Source organism: Ornithorhynchus anatinus, chromosome X1, assembly GCF_004115215.2.
Source record: "Ornithorhynchus anatinus isolate Pmale09 chromosome X1, mOrnAna1.pri.v4, whole genome shotgun sequence".
Taxonomy (NCBI): domain Eukaryota; kingdom Metazoa; phylum Chordata; class Mammalia; order Monotremata; family Ornithorhynchidae; genus Ornithorhynchus; species Ornithorhynchus anatinus.
The window spans coordinates 10,401,448-10,420,170 of record NC_041749.1 but is presented as its reverse complement, the minus strand read 5'-3'; the positions used below and the strand labels follow the sequence as shown (position 1 = coordinate 10,420,170).

Here is an 18,723-nt window from a genome sequence, read left to right as displayed (position 1 = left end):
GTTTAGTACAGTTCTCCACACAGAGTAAGTGATCAATAAATTTGATTGACAGCCAGAAAGTCCACATCAGTGAATGGAATTTACCAAGTGCTTAATGAGTGCCAAACACTGTACCTAGATGCTAAAGTAGGAAGAAACTGAGAAATGCAGAATTCTTATTGGGTGCCGCTAGTTCTTACTTATTTCACTGTGTATTAAATTCTTAGGCCACGTAACAGACTTGGGGAGTGACAATTCCCCAAAAGAAAATCTCATACATTGGTTGTGTCTGTAGAAGGTGATCTGATAGCAGAATGAAGAGAAACAGAACAAGCTCTGGTCCTCAGTTATCTCATCTGTCAAATGGGGATTAAGACTTGGAGCCCTGTGTGGGACATGGACTCTGCCCAATCTAACTAGGTTGTACCTAAGTAGTCCTTAATACAGTGCTGTGCACATTATAAGCACTTAACAAGTACCAGAAAAACATCCCAGAAAACTTCATAGATTCCTTCTGGTCAATCAGACTACTAACATCACCAGCTTCTTATCAATATAAAGACAGCCTAAGAACAAGTGTGATTTTTTAAAAATTGGTATTTATAGGATTGGAAAACTAGAGGTTGGTTTTAATGCAAACACCTAATTGGTTAATTGCTGCAGGTGACTGAAAGCAGGTGATGGTTCTTTTGGCCCCTCTCTCAGCTGTTTCCAGCCCACATAAGGAATGGGGACAGTTGGGGGTAAATGTGGGATTAGGATGAAGGAGTGGAAAGAACATGGAAAAGTTTTCAGACAGTTAGGTCATCTGGCTGAGGTAGGATTACTGATATGGAATTTTTGCTTTCTGTTTACTTTCAAAGCTCAGATGCTACTAACATTAATTGGTGTAACTGTTTCAGACTAGAGGAAATTATTTTTTTAAGTAAAAAAAGCAATTTACCCCCCAAAATTCATCTCTTTGGACACATCAACATCCAGTGTGTTTGTCTGCCCTACCTAGGTGCAAAGACAGAATCTAAATTTTCAGCTATGTGGGTTTTGAAATGGAATATTTTGGTATATTTTTCAAACCCCTGATGAAGGACAAGGCAGCCAAACTGAGTTTTCATACCTCATCTATTGAGGTGGTAAAAAACAGAAAAGTCTGTTGGCCCTAATGAAACAGTGAGCCTAGGAAGCCTGGAAGTCAGAGACTGTAGTTCTAATTCTATTTCTGCCACTGGCTTTCTGTGAGACTAAGGGCAGGTAGCTTCTTTCCTCCATTTCATCATCTGTGAAATCAGGGTAAGATAAATGATCTCTCTTCCTCTTGCAAATCCTGGATAGGGACTGTTTTCAATCTGTTTATCTTGTATCTACTCCTGAACCTATTGACAATTAAACTGATGATCATTATTTTTTAATTTGTTCTCAAAAGCAGAAATGCTTTCAGTTGATTAGTCATTGTGCTGACCATCCATCTATACCTTGTAAATAGCAAATAACACAACTGGCAAAATAAAAACTGATCCCTTGTGTCCTAAAGGTGCTCTGATCTTTAATTTTGAAACCTGTGATTATGAATTTGATTTAGTGAGGAAGTGTGAATTAAATTAGGGCAGTTTAAGATGTTCTCAGACCACTCTACTTGGCAACTTTTAATTTTTAAAAACCCAGAATAAGGGAATTGGAAAAGAGAGGAATGTAGGATGAAAGAGAGAAGTCTGGTTAAAAAGGACAGGTCATGGCTAATTCAGAATCCAGATAAATGCACCATTCTAGGTAAAATCCCCCTGTAAGGGTTCAAGCAGTCATACATATCGAGCAATAGATGGTTGCTGTCAGTGATGATGGTAAGAGACATATGGTAGGGGATCTTTTTGTTGTTGTTGTTGTTGTTGGCTCCTTTTGTTGTTTTTCATTTTTTAAGGATTTGTGGGGGAAAACCTTAATGGCCAATTAGAATGGCCTGGTAAAAAGAGTCCTGGGAATCAGAGGACCTGAGTTCTAATCCTGACTCAGTTCACCTGTGGGGGTATAAATATATATGGTCTCTCTCGCTTACTTAGATTGTGATCCTAATATAGGACAATGACAGTGAACTATCTGAATGGCATAGATCTACTCCAGTGCTTAGTACAATGGTTGCACATAGTAAGGGCTTAACAAATGGTAATTTCTTCTTTTTTTATTATTATTATCATCTAGAGATGTCTTCTCTCCGGGCCTATCTGTTGGTGTGCCTGATCAGGCTGTCACCTCTGTAGATTTCCCCTCAGTAGACTATTAACCCTTCATTATCCCAATGCATGGGAAAACCCAAGAACACAGGCTTGGGAGTCAGAGGACCTATATTCTAATCCTGACTATGCCACTTTTCTGCTGTGTGACACGGGCAAGTCATTTTATTTCTCCATGCATCCATCTCTTCATCTGTTCAAAGTAATTAACTCTTACTACTTCCTACTTAGACTGTGATCCCCATGTGGGACAGGGACTGAGTCCCACCTGATTATCTCATCTCTACCCCAGTGCTTAGTACAGTTCTTAGCACATTTAGAAAGGGCTTAACAAGTACCATAAAAAACGTTGCCGGATCATCAAGGCACCCAATCCCATGGGTGCCTTTAGAATATCTATAGTTTGGCGAGAAGATACCAGAGGGGCTGCTTCTTTTTGTTGACCTTGTGACTAAACGTTCTGGGTGACATACCTTGTCTGACCCTCAGGTAACCCTGTCCACCTGAATTCAGCTAGAGAAGACTCTTTCTGGGCAACTCTTTCCCTTCCCTTCCAGGATCCTTTTGGTTCTAGCAAAAATCTGGAGTGGGAGAGACATGAACTCACTGTAAGCTCTTCGAGAGCAGCGTTTGTTTCTATGAACTATATTATACGCTACCAAATTCTTCGTATAGAGCTCAGTTAGTGCTAACCTAGTAAAGTGCTCAGTAAAGACCATCGATTCAGTTCCAGCTCTTAGTCAAATTTTTTAATAGTATTTGTTAAACAATTACTTTGTATCAGCCGGTACTAATCACTAGAATAGATACAAAGATACAAGCTAATCAGGTTGTTCACAGGTTATGTCCTTGTGGGGCTCACCGTTTTAATCTCTGTTTTAAAGATAATAATAATGGTATTTGTTTAGCAATTACTAGGTGCCAAGCACTGATCTAAACACTGGGGTAGGTACAATAATAATAATAATGTTGGTATTTGTTAAGCGCTTACTATGTGCAGAGCACTGTTCTAAGCGCTGGGTCAGATACAGGGTAATCAGTTTGTCCCACGTGAGGCTCACAGATAATCCCCATTTTACAGATGAGGTAACTGAGGCACAGAGAAGTTAAGTGACTTGCCAACAGTCAGCTGACAAGTGGCAGAGCTGGGAGTCGAACCCATGACCTCTGATTCCGAAGCCCACGCTCTTTTCACTGAGCCTTGTTGCTAAACCATGCTACTTCTCTTAAGCATCGTGAAGGGGCATTTCTTAAGCCGATGAAATATATGAGGCACAGAGCAGTGAAGTGAACTGGCTAAAGGTCACACAGCAGACACGTGGCAAGGCCGAGATTAGAACTCAAGTCCTCTGATTCCAAGTGCTGTACTCATAGCCTAGTAGTCACTGGGCTATGCTCTGTCTCTTTACCATTAGACCATGCCGCATCCCTGTAAGCCCATGATAATAATGTTGGTATTTGTTAAGCGCTTACTATGTGCCGAGCACTGTTCTAAGCACTGGGGTAGACATAGGGGAATCAGGTTGTCCCACATGGGGCTCACAGTTTTCATCCCCATTTTACAGATGAGGGAACTGAGGCACAGAGAAGTGAAGTGACTTGCCCACAGTCACACAGCCGACAAGTGGCAGAGCTGGGATTCGAACTCATGAGCCCTGACTCCAAAGCCCGTGCTCTTTCCACTGAGCCACGCTGCTTCTCCAATTAGACTGTAAACCCATCAATGGGCAGGGTTTGTCTCTATCTGTTGCCAAATTGTACATTCCAAGCACTTAGGACAGTGCTCTGCATATAGTAAGCGCTCAATAAATATGATTGAATGAATCTCTCCCCTCATCATTGCAGATAGGGAGACTATGATGGAGAGGGATTAGATCTGAAGAGAGGAGCCTTGAGCTGCCTCCCCAGCCAACTTCTCCCCACTTCACCCCCCACTTAGAAAGAGGTTCAGGGTGACAATTCCACAGTCTTGTGGCATATTGCTCTTTGCACAAGACTCTTTTTCAAACTGGCTCACCCAGTGTGGGTGTTAAAAAAAGAAAAGTTTAGGAGTGAAAGAAACTTGACCCTCGTTCTCTCCTGTCCCGTCGTTGACCCCTGGCCCATGCCCCACTTCTGGCCTGGAATGCCCTCCCTTCCTCACATCCCCCCAAAACTAGCTCACTTTCTCCCTTTCTAAACCCTATTGAAAGCTCACCTCTTCCAGGAAGCCTTCCCAGACTGAGCCCTCCTTTTCCTCTGCTCCTCCTCCCCTTCCATCGCCCCGACTGCCTCCCTTTGTTCTACCCCCACCCTACGCCACAGGACTTGTGTATATATGGACAAATTTATTATTCTATTCATTTTATTAGTGATGTGGATATATCTATAATTCTCCTTATGTATTTTGATGCCTGTTTACTTGTTTTTATGTCTTTCTTCCCCCCTTCTAGACTGTGAGCCCATTGTTGGGTCGGGATTTATTGGAGAATTGTACTTTCCAAGTGCTTTCTGCTAATGAACGAATGAATGGATGAAAGAAATGATCCTTTTGAGCAACTCCAAACTATTCTTCTGACCAAGGTCCAGGGAATCCTTGGCCAAATCCCAGTGTAGTTCAGAAGGCTATGTTTACCCTCTCTGCCTTATTCTGGGTTGGCAGCTAGCTTCAGAGGTAGTAATCATATTAAGTGCTTTTTGTGTGTAGAGAACTGTACTAAGTGCTGGGAAAGATTACATAGGTGGAAATTACATAGTCCCTGCACCTGGGGGCTCATAATCTCAAAATGGAATGGAAGGAGGCTTGATTTATTCTTGCATCCCTGCTATATTGCCCGTTTCTGTGCTATCCTAGTGGAAAAACTCAATGCCCCACCTTTACCGATCCATCAGTAATGTTCAATGAGTGTTCTGTGTGTGAACGCAACTCTACCAAGTGCTTGGAAGAGTACGGTAGAAGTAGAAGCTTGTGGTGGGCAGGGAATATGTCTGTTTATTGTTATACTGTATTCTCCCAAACTCTTAGTACAATCCTCTGCTTGCAGTGCACGCTCAATTTAATAGGATTAAATGGATGAATAAATCCCTGCCTTTATGAAGCTTACAGTATAGGACAGGAGTTTGCAATCTCTTTTTTGAATGGAGGCGAGTGTCTTCCCATTGGCAAAAATCACCCTATATGTTATCTGATCTTAATATCCCAAGTTTCAGCATATTCACTTCTTCCAAGAGGCTATTGTCTGAGTGGAGAGTTTGAATTGGCTTTTTTTCTGATTTTTCAGCCTAAATATAAAATGACACCTATCAGCAGGTCATGGGTTCTAATCCCGGCTCCACCACTTGTCTACTGTGGGACCTTGGATGACTCACTTCACTTCTCTGGTCCTCAGCTACCTCATCTGTCAAATGGGAATTGAAACTGTGCACCCCATGTGGGTCAGGGACTGTGTCCAACCTGATTTGCTTGTATCCACCCTAGCGCTTAGCACAGTGCCTGGCACATAGTTAAGTGTTTAACAAATACTGCAGTTATTATTATGAATTATATTTAATGAGCATTTACTTTGTGCAGAGCACTGTGATAAGCACTGGTGAATGTACCATAGAGGAGCAAGATATGATCCCTTTCCCAACTAAATTAAAGCGCGATTAGATTCATCTGTATCCTCTCTCCTCACTCTCCAAAGAATGTGGTTTTACTCTCCTTGCTTTATTACCCTCCCTTTCCAATAGGCCACAGCTCTGTGACATTGATTTTAGTTGTCTCCAAGACACAGACCCATCGCAGACAACTTTCACAGCTTCCTAAAATGTCAGGTGCTGTAATCCTTTCCTCATTTCAGAAGCTCATTTATGAACTTTCCATTCTGGATGGCATGATATTTCAGGAGGTGTCTTTCAAATCACATGGCCGGGGACTATTAACTCGGTGACAGTCAGGCGATGTGTCCAGGTAATGCAGTGCCGTAGCCGGTCTTAGGTCAGGATAGAGTAGCTTTCCCGCAGCAGTGTTCGAGAGACCTTACACACTATCTATTCCCTTTCTGCTAAAGCCGGATGCTTCCTGTCCGGAGCGTGTGCGTCTACGACCTTTTTCCTCTTTTTAAATTAGAAAACAAACCTATTTACCCCAATTGATGAACTATATCCCTAGGAACAAATTGGAGTATGAGAGGGTTTTTTTTTTTCTTTTCTGATCCCTCAGGAACAGGTAGGGAATGAAAGATTAGGTCATGAAATTTCAAAATGATGTCCTCACCATTAATGTGCAAAGATCACGGGAAAAAGGGGGCCACTAGATGGCAGCGGTGTCACGTCCTTTTTCCTGGTCCTTCATCGGGCCCTGAAATTTGGGGTAAAGAAGCTCAATTTCAGCCCCGACCCTTCTCTTAGTTCGGAATGACCCTTCGTCCATCATTTAAAGACCATCGCCCCCACGCTCTGCGGATTTAAACTTCTAAATCAACTTGGCTAATTTTACAGCAGCGTGGCCCGGTGGAAAGAGCCCGGGCTTGGGAGTCAAAGGCCATGGGTTCGAATTCCGGCTCTGCCACTTGTCAGCTGTGTGACTGTGGGCAAGTCACTTCACTTCTCTGTGCCTCAGTTACCTCATCTGGAAAAGGGGGATTAACTGTGAGCCTCACGTGGGATAACCTGGTTACCCTGTATCTACCCCAGCACTTAGAACAGTGCTCTGCACATAGTAAGCGCTTAACAAATACCAACATTATTATTATTATTACAGGCTAGGAACCCCAGCCTACATAATGGTTCTAACCCTGTGGCACAATTACAGCTCCTAATCGGTGTGGAGGAAAGCACCTTTCTTTCCTTAGTGCCACAAAAGGCGGATGATTCCTGGTCACCTCCTTCTTAATTTTTCATGGATTCAAGGCAAGTAGATGAGCACGCCCTCTGGCTTCCTGGTCAGGGGTCAAAAGGGTACTCCTCCTTTGAGGTTTGCCGGAAAACCTGACCACGGCAGGTGGTTCGACGTACACTGCAGACCTCCTTACTGAAAGGTATTTGACACTCATTTTCCTCTGCGTCATGGAATGCTACTGATTAGAATCTCATTGGAGTGAAAATCTTCCACGGGTCCTGATCTGGGATCGCTGGATTGTAGAAACCTTTTTTTTTTTTTTTAATGGCAGAAATCCTTCTTGGTGACACGAGTCATTAGGAATGGCAGCACAGAGACAAGACACCATTTCTCAAGGAGACTTTAGCTCTCCAGCTCCCAAAGGAGATCAATTTGTTCTGATGAAGAACTTGAAGTGAACTATTGGAGCACTTAATGGGTCTTAAAACACATTTTTGGTCACTAGATGCTACCCAGCATCCTATTTGGGATTGTAATGAGGCTGACCCTCTCCTGTATGATTCCAGCTATGTTCACAGAGCAGAATTCAAGTTATCCATGGCAAGCTCCACTGTGAGCGGGAGAGATGCTCTGGTCTCCTGGATGTTTGGCTTCAGAAGCTCACTCAGGGCCCCAGTGCTTGGCAAATAGTAAGCGCTTAACAAGTATCATTATTATTATTGTTGTCTGGGAAACACAACTGCTGGTCCCTTTCAAGATTCAGTCATTAGTATTGCCATTTTGTCTCCCTGTCCATCACAGACCTTGGTTAGTGCTCCTTATTACTGTTGACTACATAGGGAAGGATCACTGTTTTGAAACACATTCCTAGTTGTGACTGAATCCTGGCCTGGCTGTTTTTTGGATTGTGGCCCAGAAACGCAAGAAAGCCCGGAAAAGTGTTGGTTTTGTTGTCCTCGGTATTACTCCTCTTCTCCATGGCTACTTCCACACTCCTGGTGTTGAGTTTCTTGGTCAGTGACACTGTGTGTCCTCCTGCAAGGGGGTAACAATGACCAGAACTAACGAAATGAGACCTGGAAGAGGTTCTAGTGTTGGAGATGCATATTCCTGAGGTGTCCCTCCTAAGAACCAGGGACCATCCTGGGTCAAGATAATGGTCCATCTACCCCAATACTGTTTCTCTGATAATGAGTCAAAGGCTGCTCGGACGGATGTAGTTGCTTTTGACACCCATCCTTGTTTCTAGCATCAGTAACTTTCCTCTTTGTCCAGGTGTCCATTCTCCTTCCATATTTTAAGCCAGTCCCTAGTCCCACTATCCTGTTACCAGGAAGTAGCTTGCCCTGCTACAACATAGGGTTGGGAATCAGAAGCCTAAGGTCCTAATACCACCTTGACCTGCTGGGTCACCTTGGGCAAGTCACTTTTCTCTCCTGTCCCCTGTTTCCTCATTTGTCAAAAGATTACATGCCTATTCTCCCTTTCCCTTAGATTGTGAGCCCCATGTGGGACAGACACTGTGTTTGATCTGATCTTAGTGTATTTAGTACAGTATAGTGTTTGTAGTGTAGGGACAGATAGAAGTTAATCAGTCCGGACACAGCCCCTGTCCCACATGGTGCTTAGACTCTAAGTAGGAGGGAGAAGAGTTGTCGATTGCCCAAAATTTGCAGGTGAGAAAACTGAGGCACAGAGAAGTTAAGAGTCTTGCCCAAGGTCACACACCATACAAGTGAAGGGGCAGGAATGAGGACCTGGCCGTTATGGTTCCCAGGCTCATGCTTGCTCCCCTAAACCATACAGGTACCCCTACATTTCATTCTAGAGATCATGTTTGAAATACTGGGATTCTTCAGAGTCAAAGCTGGAGCTGCAATAACTCACCAAGGCTGGGGAGTCCCTAGCCAATCTGGAACAAGGTCATTTTCTTGGGGCACTGGAGCATAGGGGCAAATTTGGGTCCACAAGGAGAAGTGGAGAACTGAGGAGGTGAATCAGAAAATGGAGTCTGAAGTGACTTTTTTTTAGCCTGAATTACCAAGAAAATAGCACACATTGGGGTTTTCCGTTGGCTAGCCCCTACTGTCAGAGGGGAGTGTTTTCCCCTCCTCCCTTCTTGCCTCCGCAGCTTTGTTTCTTTAGAACTTGGCGACCCAGGAAGGCGGTAGCGTACCAGGCGTGGGAGTTGGAGAAGCCTCTACCGTTATGGAACTCCCCTAGTTTGCCTCGAGTTACCCTACTGCAAAGTCTCTCTCCTCCTAAAGGGAAACACAATTTTTTTCCCCTTTGGTGTGTGTGTGTGTGTGTGTGTGTGTGTGTTTGTGTTTGTGGTGACAGCTCAGTGGCAGGCACCGTGTGATAGGAGCCAGCAGGCCGTTTTGGGGGGTCGGTGTAGGTTTGGTGGGCTTTGCTGTGTGAGCGTGGCCTCCTTCCCCTCTCTGTGGGAAAGGGATGGTTGAGTCCAGCCACAGCGGCAGCGGTGGCTCCTTATGCTGTGAGCATCGTCTCTGCTGCGCTCCCCCTTCTTCATCCATCCCTCCTCCTCTTGCTGCCGCTATTCCTCCTCCTCCCTCTTTCCCCCCCTCCTTCCTTCCTCCTCTTCTCCCTCTTCCTCCTCCTCCTCCTGATTTTCCTTTCTCCTCCTCCCTTCCTCCTCCTCCTCCTCCTCTCAGCTGGATCTCTTCTCTGGCTGTCTCTTCTCTCCATCTCCCCCCTCCCCTTTTCCCAGGCTGTTTCTCTCCCTCCTCTCCTTCCTCTCCCCCTCCTCTCCCTTGTCCCCCACCCCCATCCCCACCACCCCCAGCACCAGATCTCTTTTCCCTCTCTGCCTCTTCTGCGTCCTGGGCTAGGAGACCCCCCTGTCCGTGGGCTACCCAGGACCTGCCCGGACCCCCGCAGTGGCTTCGGGACTTGATGCTATGAGATCGAAGCCAGCCGGGCGACCAGTCCTGCAGGAGGCGTCGGATGCCCTACTCAGGGTGGAGGCAGGCATCCCTCCCACCCTCCCTTCTGCCCTTTGGTGATTATTTAGCCCCGCTGGCTTTGGGAGGAGAGGGTCGCCTCTGAGAAGAGCCGCCTTGCGTTTTTATTATTACCGTTATTCTTATTAGTAGTATTATTTTTTTTTTGATTTGCCGGTGGGGGCCAGTGAGTGTGGAATAACTGCAGACATGACTGCGTGGAGAAAATGCAAGCTGCTGCTCCTGCTCCTGCTGTTTCTGCTGCTCTGCTCGGAGGTCTTCACTGCAGCTCAGGGTAAGCTGAGGCTCCTTGGGGCCTGGGGGGCCAACGGGTGGGTGGGTGGGTAGCGGGTGGGTGATTGGGTAGGAGCCAGAGCCCCCCAAAGGCCACCCACTCCGCAGCCCAGCTTCCCACTTGCCCCTCATGCCTGATGGCAGATCCCCATCTTCCCTCCTCTATCCTCGGGGACCACCCCCCATTTCCCCCTTCCCCCTCCCACCTTTGGGGTCGCCCCCTCGCCCTTCCTGCCAGCAGAGGGGTGGGTGCCCGTGGGAGGGCGCGTCGAGGGGAGGAAACCCAAGGCCAGTCCTGGAGAAACTGGGCAGAGAGGACCGGCCGTGTCCAGTTGGTCCCGGGCCTCGGAGGATGGGGAGAGTTTTCCCAACAGTTTGTGGCCGGGTCCCCGGCCCCCGGGCTGGGATCGGCCGGCCGGAGAAAGCCACCTGGCAAGTTGGGACCGTACGGAGGGGCTTGGGGAAGGAAAAGCAGGAGCCGTGTTCTCTGGGCATCCCTGGCAGCCCTCTTCCCTCCCCTTTCCCTCCCCCCCCCCTTTTCCCCTTTCCTTCCTTCCTTCCCCTGCCTCCTCTCTCCTACCCTCTCCTCTCTGTCCTTTTCTTCCTTTCCCCTCCTTATCTTTCCCTCCTCCCCTTCCCTCTCCCTCCTTTTCCTCCCTTCCCTTTATCTTTCTCTCCTCTTGCCTCTTCATTCCTCCCCTTCCCTCCCTCTCGTTTTCCTCTTTTCCCTCTTTTCCCCTTCCTTAGCTTTCCCTACTCCCCTTCCCTCCTCTCCTCCCCTCTCCTCCCCTTCCTTCCTCTCCTCCTCTCCTCCCCTTCCCTACCTCTCTTTTTCCTCCTTTCTCCTTCCTTATCTTTCCCTCCTCCCCTTCCGTCCTCTCCTCTTCTTGCCTCCTCTCTCCCCCCTTTCCTCCCTCTCCTTTTTCTCCTCCCCCCTTCCTTATCTTTTCGTCTTCCCTTTCCCTCCTCCTCTTCCCTCCATCCCTCTCCTTTTCCTCCCTTCCACTTCCTTATCTTTCCCTCTTTCCCAGCCCTCCTCTCTCCTCCCCTTGCCTTCCTGTCCTTTTTCTCCCTTCCCCTTCCTTATCTTTCCCTCCTCCCCTTCCCTCCTCTCCTGTCCTCCCTCCCCTTTCCTCTGCCTCTTTCTCCTCCTCCCACGCTCGGGATAACGGAGAGCTTCTCTTAAAGTCCCGGTCCCCCTCACTCCCCTCTCTCCCCGCCGCTTGGTTCCCGAGCTAGCCCTCTGCTCCTTTTGAGTTTCAAGGAAGCCGGTTAGGAGCCAAGGAGCCTCCGAAGAGATATGGCTCGATTGCATCTCATAACGATAATATTTGTTAAGCGCTTACTACGTGCCGGGCACTGTATTAAGCGTCAGGATCCTTGGGTCTACACTTCTGGCCGGGTTTGCCATCTCGCACTCCCTTTCCACGCCATCCCTAACTGCTTCGGGTCCAGATCTGGGCTGAAGAGGGAATCCCCTCCCTGTAACCTGGGGAGGAATCCAGGATGCTGAGGGCTAGTCTCCCTTCTTCTTCTCTTTTTGCCACCCTCTGTGGCCCATGGAGACTCTCTAATCGGGGGCTTTTGAAGATGGGGGGGAGGAGGTTCTGCCCTTCCATCCCCTCCCCACTGCTTCTGGTCCAGATCTGGGCAGAAGAGGGAATCCCCCTCAGTAAACTGGAGAGGGATCTAGGATGCTGAGAACTATTCTCCCTTCCTCTGCCCCTTTGCCACCCCCTGATCCACGAGAACCCTCTGATGGGGGACTTTTGAAGATGGGGGGGGGGGGTGGCTCTGCCCCTCCACCCCTTCCCCACTGCTTCTAATCCAGAGCCGGGATAGAGGTGGTCCTGGATGCCACCGTCCTCTTTCGGCCGCCGGGCACTTCCCTGGCCGGGAGTTGGGTGGCCGAGGGTCCGTTTACCTAAGTGGGCTCCAACTTTGCTGCTGACGCCTACAGCAGCCTCCTCGCTCTTCTCCCTTCTGGAAAAGGCATCGGTCCCTCTGGTGATTCTCCAAGGACCGGTTTTAAGAAAAGGGAAGAGAGAGAGAAAGTGTGTGTGTGTGTGTGTGTGTGTGTGTGTGTGTGTTTGAGCACCTGCAGGAAAGAGCTTTCTCCTGGGAAAGTACCTGTCCCCAAATCAGACCCCTCTCCTGCTGCTTATCTTACCAAGAAACCCCGGCTCCCACAAGAGATGATTTTACTCCCTTTAATTTCCCTGATTACCCATTACGGAGGACTTTGTCTTCTGTGGCATTTATTTTATTTTTTTTTCCAGCCCCGTCTCCCATCGCCCCTACTATTTTTTGACTCGATTCTTCCATCTTATTTTCCTCCCATTTTCTATTCCACCGGTGCTCCAGTTTCGGGGATGATCGAGGAGGCGGAGAGGCTAGATCTTGGATGAAGAGAGTTCCCTCCCACCCGCGGCGATCTAGAGAGGCTCCTAGGATGCTGAGGACTCTCCTCTCTCCCTCTGCCCCTTTGCCACCCCCTGTCCTCTGACGCCTCCTTCTCCCCACATTCCACCCCTTCCTCATCTCTATCATCACCCCCCCAAACCCCCAGCTCCTCTAAAATTTCGGTGGATGGTCTGGGGAAACATCATGGGCTTCTCCAAAGTGCAGCGGGCATCCCCTAGCAACAGCGATGCCCCCAACCCCCTCCAAGAAAAAGAGGCCAATCAGATCACTTAAATCTCAAATCTTCCCCCCCCCCCCCAACCCCCTCCAAGAGAAAGAGGCAATTCAGATCACTTAAACCTCCAGATCCTCCTTAAATCCTGCCCCCCACCCACTTTGACCCGCCCCCAGCATCGTCTCTGCCTCCTGAACCTGCCCCCAACCCCAAGGCAGAGGCTGATCTCATCCGACTCTCTGGGAATAAAGAATCCAGAAGGGATGGGGGAAAGTAAAAGGAGAATTCTGTGGGCGGTGGGGAAGGGGGAGGGGTGGTGTCCCTAAAGAGAAGATGTGTGTGAGAGTGTGTGAACGTGTGCCTAGGAGCAGGGGAAAGAGGTGAAGCGGGGGAGGAGGAATAGGGATGCTCCAAGATGCCTCCAACCTCCCAACTAGGCAAAACTTCCAACCATCTCCGGCTCCCGTCCCGGTCCTCTTTCCCACCCCCAGCCCCAGTTTGTCCTGCCCCTACCTCATCCAGAGCTCTCCCTCCTCCTCCCCTTTTCATCTGGCCCCTTCCCTTCTCTTTTCCTTCCCCCTTTCTTCATCTTCCCCCCTGCCTCCCCGTCTCTTGTCTCCCTTTTCTCACCCCATCTCTCCCGGCCGTCTCCAGGAGCCGCTTCTGCTGCGGTAGAGTCCTAGCTCAGTGCTGCGGAATCTGCCCTGCCCTGCCCTGTCCTCTCCTGCCCTGTCCTCTCCTGCCCTGTCCTCTCCTGGCCTGTCCTCTCCTGCCCTGTCCTCTCCTGCCTGTCTTCTCCTGCCCTCACCTGTCCTGCCTGCCCTGTCCTGCCTTCACCTGTCCTGCCCTCCCTGTCCTGTCCTGCCCTGCCATCACCTGTTCTGCTCTGCCCTGCCCTGCCCTGTCCTGCCCTGCCCTGCACTACCCTACCCTGCCTCTCACCTGCCCTCACCTGCCCTGCCCTTCCCTTCCCTTCCCTGCCCTGTCCTGTCCTTTCCTATCCTGCCCTGCCCTGTCTTGCCCTGCCCTTCCCTGCCCTCACCTGTCCTGCCCCACCCTCACCTGTCCTGCCCTGTCTTGCCCTGCTCTGCCCTGCCCTGTCTTGTCCTGCTCTGCCCTGGTACAGCTCCTCCCCCAGTGTCCAATGAGTCAGTCCCCTGCCTTCGGTATGCGAGGGCAAAGACTAGCCCCAAGCAGCAGGTCCCTTTCCCACGACCCTCCCTGCCTCATGCCGGCCTACCGACCCGGAGCAGACCCGCCGGTTCTGGGTTCGAGTTCCGGGGCTCCCCCATAACTTGTCCGGGAGAGGGAAGCACGTGCTCCGAATCCCCCTGCCAGCGTCGCGGGGAGAAGGGAAAGGGGGCAGGGGGCAGACGGGAGATGGTGGGGGGATCTGGGGGAGGAAACTCCTCTCCCTCCCCCAGAGAGCCACCAGCCGCTCCGGGGAGGGGATGGACCATCAGGGCCCAAGCCAGGGTCTGACCCATGTCTGGGATCTGGGCGTCGGGGCCTTCTCCCCTGAACCCAGGAATCCTGCTACCCTCACCGGTTGAGGGTCTGGATGGGCCAAGCGGTCGCCCGCCTCTGGTTTGACCGGTCCTGGGGGCTTCTTCTGGTTTTCCAGGTGGCCACTTTTATTGCCGCACTTGGAGGAGTCGCAGTAATGTAAATGCAGGTGTCCCTTCTTGGATCTTAGGTCCCCTTTCTCTGCACGGAATAATGTGTGTGTGAGAGATTGTGTTTAAGGGAAGGAAGAGAAGAGAGAAAGATGCTTCTGGCTCTTAATAGAATAGATTGAGGGGAACAATCATCCTATGAATTACATGGATTTCTCGCAACGGCCCCTGCTGATGTACTGGATTTTTTTTTTTTTCCGGCAAATAAAGTTTGCCTTTCAGTTGTCTCTACGCACCTACAGAGACCAGCATGACATAACTTAAAGACGTGAAATGCTCTAAAAGAATCCTAAAAAAGGAACAGAAATGATGTTGCCTAAAGGCGGTCGATTGTATTTGCGCCCTAGCTGTTTAAAGCGGTGTATTGAGCATGGAGTCGTGAAGTATGAGAGCAGGGAAAGAGAAAGCTGGCTTGTTTATCAAAGGCGGTTAATTCAGATTTCATGTCTCAAGAAAATAAAAGCAAAAAGAAGGAATTATTTATTTCCAAGTTGTAAAAAAGAACATCCCTGCCTTATCTCTCTCTCTATTGCTCTTTATCTCTCTCTTTCTCTCTCTTTCTCTCTCTCTTTCTCACATACATACACACAAGAACCAGAAGCATTATTTTTTAAAAGATCAACTAAAAAAAGCTAATAAGAAAGTGGGGTAGAAGATGAAACTTACTGTTAGTGCAAAATCTGTATGAGCTTCCAGTAGTCAACTGCATTCACAGAAAACTCCTAATTGATTCCCGATTCCAAGGGAAATGGCACATCCTCAGTGAAGTGAAAGGTTTTGTATTTTTCTTTTTTGAAAATCCCTTATCAAGCCTAGTCTTATCATTCCACCCCTGAATAGTTTGCTTTGCTTTTTTCCGGACCAGAATTGTTCAGCTTCGCTTTATGTTTCTCCTGGAACAATCAACGTGATCCACGGTTGAGGCTTTAACATTTGAGTAATGAACCATGAGTGATAAAATCTAAACAGGTGTATCAATGAGAAGCCCGGAAAACAAAGACCAGGTTGGCATTAATTTTGTGAATGTATTACAAGTGATGTGAGGAAAGGAATGGGATATGATGATTCTTATAGCAAATCGCGTCTTCAGTGAATCATTTGTTCAACATTTTGATTTAAGAAACAACAAAGGCAATAAAAAGGACGTGTTTATTCATACTTACATTCACTGGACCGCAACGGGTTTAATGTGAGAAGATTTTCTCCTGACAGAAAAACTTGCTGTAATCTCCGGAGCTGTGGCTCAAATAGAGAGACTGATTACCTGAAAGAGGTATTTTTTTTTATTATTATTATTACTTTTAGGTGGAGTTCCGTAACCCGGAAGAAATACAGTCGTCTTTTTAGTGCAGTGTTCATAAGAAATCTTGTGTAAATTTGAGGAAAAAGGGAAACTATTTGCTGCTGCTAGAAAGCTGCCCAAAATAAAATGTATCACTGAATTCTAAATGCAGCCTTGGCCACTTCTGAGTGTGAAGTAGAAACAGACCACCACAACTTATTTGTAATCCTGTGATTTAAAATATTTTCCCAAATGCATTCTTTAATCTTTCCAGTGATGTGTTTCCATCTGCTCCCTCTTTAAGAGAAAGGAAATTAATCAATAAATCAATCATTTTATTGGGTGCTCACTGTATACAGAGCACTTAACTAAACATTTGAGAGAGTACACTATAGCTAGTAGACACTTCCCCTGCCCACAACAAGCTGGGGATACAGACATCAATATAGATAAGTTAAGGACATGTTGGTAAGGTCTATGGGGTTGGGATCAAGGTAAATAAAGGGTGCAAATCCAAGTGTAAGGGTGAGCAAGAAGGGTGTGAGAGGAGAGGAAACGAGGGTTTAGTTGGGGAAGGCCTCTTGGAGGAGATGTGCTTGTAAAAAGGTCAATGACATGGGCCACTGGAGAAAGAAAAGTTCTGGTTATTCTAATAATGAAAACAAATACCACTATTATTAAGTGTTTATGTGTTAAGCACTGTTCTAAGCACTGGAATAGATACAAACAAATTAGGTTGGACACAGACCCCTTCCCACTTGGGGTTCACAGTCTTAATCCCCATTTTACAGATAAAGGAACCGAGGCACAGAAAGGTTAAGTGACTTTCCCGAAGGTCACGCAGCATAAAAGTGGCAGATCTGGGTCTCGAACCCAGATCCTTCTGACTCCCAGGCCCATGCTCTATCCATTAGGCTGTGCTGCTTCCTTAAACTCTGCAGGTGGCCTCCAGGATCTCCCATTCCCCCTTCTTCTGCTCTCCCCTCCCCAGCATCCTTAAAGTGGCCCGGGCAGATGTTCCACTCATTCTATTCTACAGATCAAAGAGATTCTCTTGTAATTTAAGTTTTGGGATTCCTTGTTTGGGGCTTCACATTTTTGCAGGGGCCACAGGAGATTCTCTGTTAATAAGTGAGACAAACATTAGTACAAGGATTGATGGCAGTGTATCAAGAAAGATACATATTTCTCCAAGAAGCCCATCGCACACTTGACCTTAACCTGACACACATCTTTAAACCAGTCAATGCATTTTCGGCCTAGAATATATTGTCTTCTATCTGCCTTTTTTCGAGGTCTGTGCAGGTAGAAAATAAAAATTACATTTTCAGGAAAAGAAGGCAAGTACAATCTACATTGGTTCCGAGGGGTTATATTTTAGCTGACGTATGGTGAGAGAGGTTTATGGAAATGATGGAGATCATTTTTGTTCTGCAGGTAGGAGGCATTCTTGGATACAATGAACAGTGTGAAACATTTTTTTTTTTCTTTTTTAATTTCAACTGCAATTTACTTTGAATCATTTATTTCAACCAGACGTTTCTGAAAGAAGGACAGTGCCATCAGAGCCTGAGGAGAACTGTGACATCTTGCTTTGTCCTAAAACACCTTTGTTCTAGCTGGATGAAAGATTTCAGTCACCCCACATCCAGTCTCGTAACAAATCTACAGTGTAATTGTCATAAATATTACACTGAGGAATAAATGGTTCAACAAATTAATTTAGATTAGCACTTGTGTTGCCTTGAACTACAATGACAATATTGATCCACATTTAGATATTGACACACAAATAAACACATGCAAATAAATAAACATAGGAATGATGTGCTCTTCCACTATAGAACTTGTGAAATGAAAATATTAAAGGCCACATTTTAGCTTGAGAAATTTGTGAGCAAGCAGACCAAGTTTATAAACAATAACCCAACAAAAAGCATTTATAGTCAGGCACATCTTTATTAATCTAAATATTTTTTCTGTCTTGCATTACTCCTAAATCATTCATTTAGTCTAGTGATGATCATTGCTTTTGTCTTGTTGTGGGTTTTTTTTTTCAATGCTTTATATCCCAAAGAAAACAGGTAGAGAAAATAGAAATACTGTCAAAGATACTGGTCATATTCCAACTGTGTCTCTAAGTGAATTTGAGGGACATTCTGTCCCCTTGAGCTTCCAAGAAGGGTTCAAGTTTGAATAATGCCTATATTTGGGGTATCGGGTATTTAGGTATATACATGAAAATGACTGCAATCTGTAACCCATGTCTTCTTAAGAACAGGGGAAGTCGAGGATGTTATCTGGCTAACTAAAGCATATGCCTGCTTGACCCGAGTGTCTTTTCTATTGCTTTCATGCTTAGCAAGGACTCAGCACCCGCCAAGGGAATGACATTCTTGTCTGTCACTTGGGGTCATAGTGAAGATTAGGCAAAGTGTGCATATATGAATTATAATGGTACCAGTATTCATTGCTAACTCTCTCTTCACTCTCTCCCTTGACTCCTTTTCTCTCTCTTCCTTTTCCTTTATTAGAAAACTGCAAATGGGCTATTGAAATGCGAGTAAAAAGCAATATTTCAGAGCTATCAAAATAACTTCATTGTACTGCTTTAGTTCAATGGGGAATGTATTACATGACTACATCATTATTTTCCAGGACTTTACCAATCTCTCGATGAATACGATGTTGCACAGTTAAAATGATCTATTTAGTTTTATCTTCCCCATCATTTAACAAGGATAGATAATATTTGCTGGGGTATCTGCATGACAAAGATTCTCATAGAATTGATATTAATATCATTTTCATTAGAAGAATACAAAATTATGCTAATTCTCATTCATCAAACTTTTCATCTCTTTCTGG

At 46.7% G+C, this 18,723-nt stretch overlaps 1 protein-coding gene across 1 annotated transcript in view; it reads left to right on the top strand.

The window, feature by feature from the left end:
* The first annotated feature begins 739 nt into the window (after positions 1-739).
* The window catches only part of CSMD1 (CUB and Sushi multiple domains 1), a 1,410,881-nt gene continuing 1,392,897 nt past the window's right edge, over positions 740-18,723 (top strand). Inside the window, exons 1-2 of the mRNA XM_029051790.2 lie at positions 740-796; positions 10,154-10,260. Of these exons, the coding sequence (XP_028907623.1) occupies positions 10,176-10,260 (85 nt within the window). The 5' untranslated portion in view covers positions 740-796; positions 10,154-10,175. The remainder of the gene's footprint in view (positions 797-10,153; positions 10,261-18,723) is intronic.